Here is a 1,889-nt window from a genome sequence, read left to right as displayed (position 1 = left end):
GATGCATCGGATCGTCGGCTGTTGGATCGATGCATCGATACAAAACGATTATTATTTACACCCCTAGTAGTAAACAAGAAGAAGAAGTGAAGCAGCGTAGCCGGGTGTAGCAGACGTGTAACAATAAACATATACCACGAAACCGTGAACCGAACCGAACCGTGGATTTTGTGAGCCGTTCCACCCCTAATAAAAATGCAGCGCGTCTGAAAGTTGCCGTTATCACCGCACACATTCACTTGCCTGTAATAGAGGCCGCTCTCGTTTGCCAGACTCTCCTCCACGGCGCAGTAGATGGTGGTTTGCGCTCCCTCCCACGGACTCTTGACAATCATCATTGCAACGGAGGCTAACATCTTCTTCCACCAAGCCCACTGGGGAAACAGGTGGCGCACTAACTCAGTGCGAATGAAACCAGGGTGAAGGCTGTACACTGTTACTCCAGTGCCTACAAGGAAGAAGCCATCGTTATAAATGTTAACATCAACATGTGGAACAATTAGTTTACTTGAAGTGAGGACGTATGTTCACCTTGCAGTCTTGCAGCCAGTTCCCTGGCGAAGAGAATGTTTGCCAGCTTGCTTTGTCGATAGCTCACCAAATTATCATAGTTTCGGTCCAGGTTAATGTCATCAAAGTGTATGCTGCCTGCAGGAAAATCATATTCTAGAATCCATAAACGGTAGCAAACCTGGAATATATTTTGTGAAATGTGGGGAAAAAAAACAACCTGTCACATGAGCGACGCTTGAAACGACGACAACCCGGCTTGGAGCCGACTTCTTCAGCAGGTCCAGGAGACAGTTGGTGAGAAGAAAAGGTCCGAGGTGGTTGACCCCGAACTGCATTTCAAAACCATCCTCTGTCTTCCACTTAGGACACATCATAATACCTTAGTGGGAAGGAAAATGGAATTAAATCAATGCAATAACCAGCAGATTTAAAACAGTTAAGTGAGTTGTTGCAACAGAAAACAAAGTTTGAAGTTTTGCCACAGACCTGCATTGTTAATAAGGACGTCGAGGCGTTTCTCGTTCTCCTGGACGTATTTGGCCAGCTCCCTGACAGACTTCAGCGAAGCGAGGTCCAGTTTTTTCACCACAATGTTACCGTTCCCAGTCTTCTGTCGAATCTCATCTGCGGCAGTGTAGGCTTTAGGAATGTCTCTGCAGGCCATGATCACCCTGGCACCTTGATGGTTAACAGTGAGATATTCCAATAATTCTGGCTACAAAGAACCCAATTTCAGCTGTTCTCAGCTAAATAACTCAAAGCCGGCCTCTGCAGAACTTGTAAACATTAGTTTTAGGTGCATCAAAACAGAAAAGGATTTAAAAGTTGCTGAATATTTGCTCCAGACGCTCAGTTACAGACTAGCTGATGATGACAATGGCAACATGTGTTCATTTTATGCAGCTTTGTTATGCAGTGAATTAGCTTCATTACTGTTGTAAGAAAAGAGTAGATTTTGTAAGTGAATTTATTATCATCTTAAATCTAGAAATTATACCTTGAAAAATAAAAAAAAGGACTTTAATTTTTAATATTTTTTTTTTTTATAAATGTTTTTTTCTAATATATATATATATATTTCATTTTTCATGTTTTTTGAGTGCTGAAACATTTTATGTTTTTAATATTCTTTACTCAATTATTAGTTTTTGGAAGTTAAATTGCTGTGGTTTAGAAAAAGTGTTAAGAAGACAGTGTCTTGCCCATTAACAAAATAAAATTAATTATAAAGAATCCAAAAGAATTAAATCATAATAATCTAATTAAAATTAAAATAAATCCAATCAGGGGAAAAAGCTTAAACTATTAAAATCGGTTTATTTAACATAAGACTTCTTTCTTCAAAAAGTCAGCTAGTTAATGACTTGATTTGTGAT

General features: G+C 39.4%; 1 protein-coding gene across 1 annotated transcript in view; it reads right to left on the bottom strand.

The window, feature by feature from the left end:
- LOC107102879 (retinol dehydrogenase 13-like) overlaps nucleotides 1-1,212 on the bottom strand; it is a 4,914-nt gene extending 3,702 nt beyond the window's left edge. The window contains exons 1-4 of the mRNA XM_015402327.1: nucleotides 1,000-1,212; nucleotides 731-892; nucleotides 532-648; nucleotides 244-448 (exon numbers count right to left, since the gene is read on the bottom strand). Coding sequence (XP_015257813.1) covers nucleotides 244-448; nucleotides 532-648; nucleotides 731-892; nucleotides 1,000-1,177 — 662 coding nt within the window. The 5' untranslated portion in view covers nucleotides 1,178-1,212. The remainder of the gene's footprint in view (nucleotides 1-243; nucleotides 449-531; nucleotides 649-730; nucleotides 893-999) is intronic.
- Nucleotides 1,213-1,889: the final 677 nt, after the last annotated feature.

Source organism: Cyprinodon variegatus, unplaced genomic scaffold, assembly GCF_000732505.1.
Source record: "Cyprinodon variegatus isolate N-32 unplaced genomic scaffold, C_variegatus-1.0 Scaffold1336, whole genome shotgun sequence".
Classification (NCBI taxonomy): Eukaryota; Metazoa; Chordata; class Actinopteri; order Cyprinodontiformes; family Cyprinodontidae; genus Cyprinodon; species Cyprinodon variegatus.
Note: the sequence above shows the minus strand (reverse complement) of the source record. Positions and strands in the feature narration are given on the sequence as shown.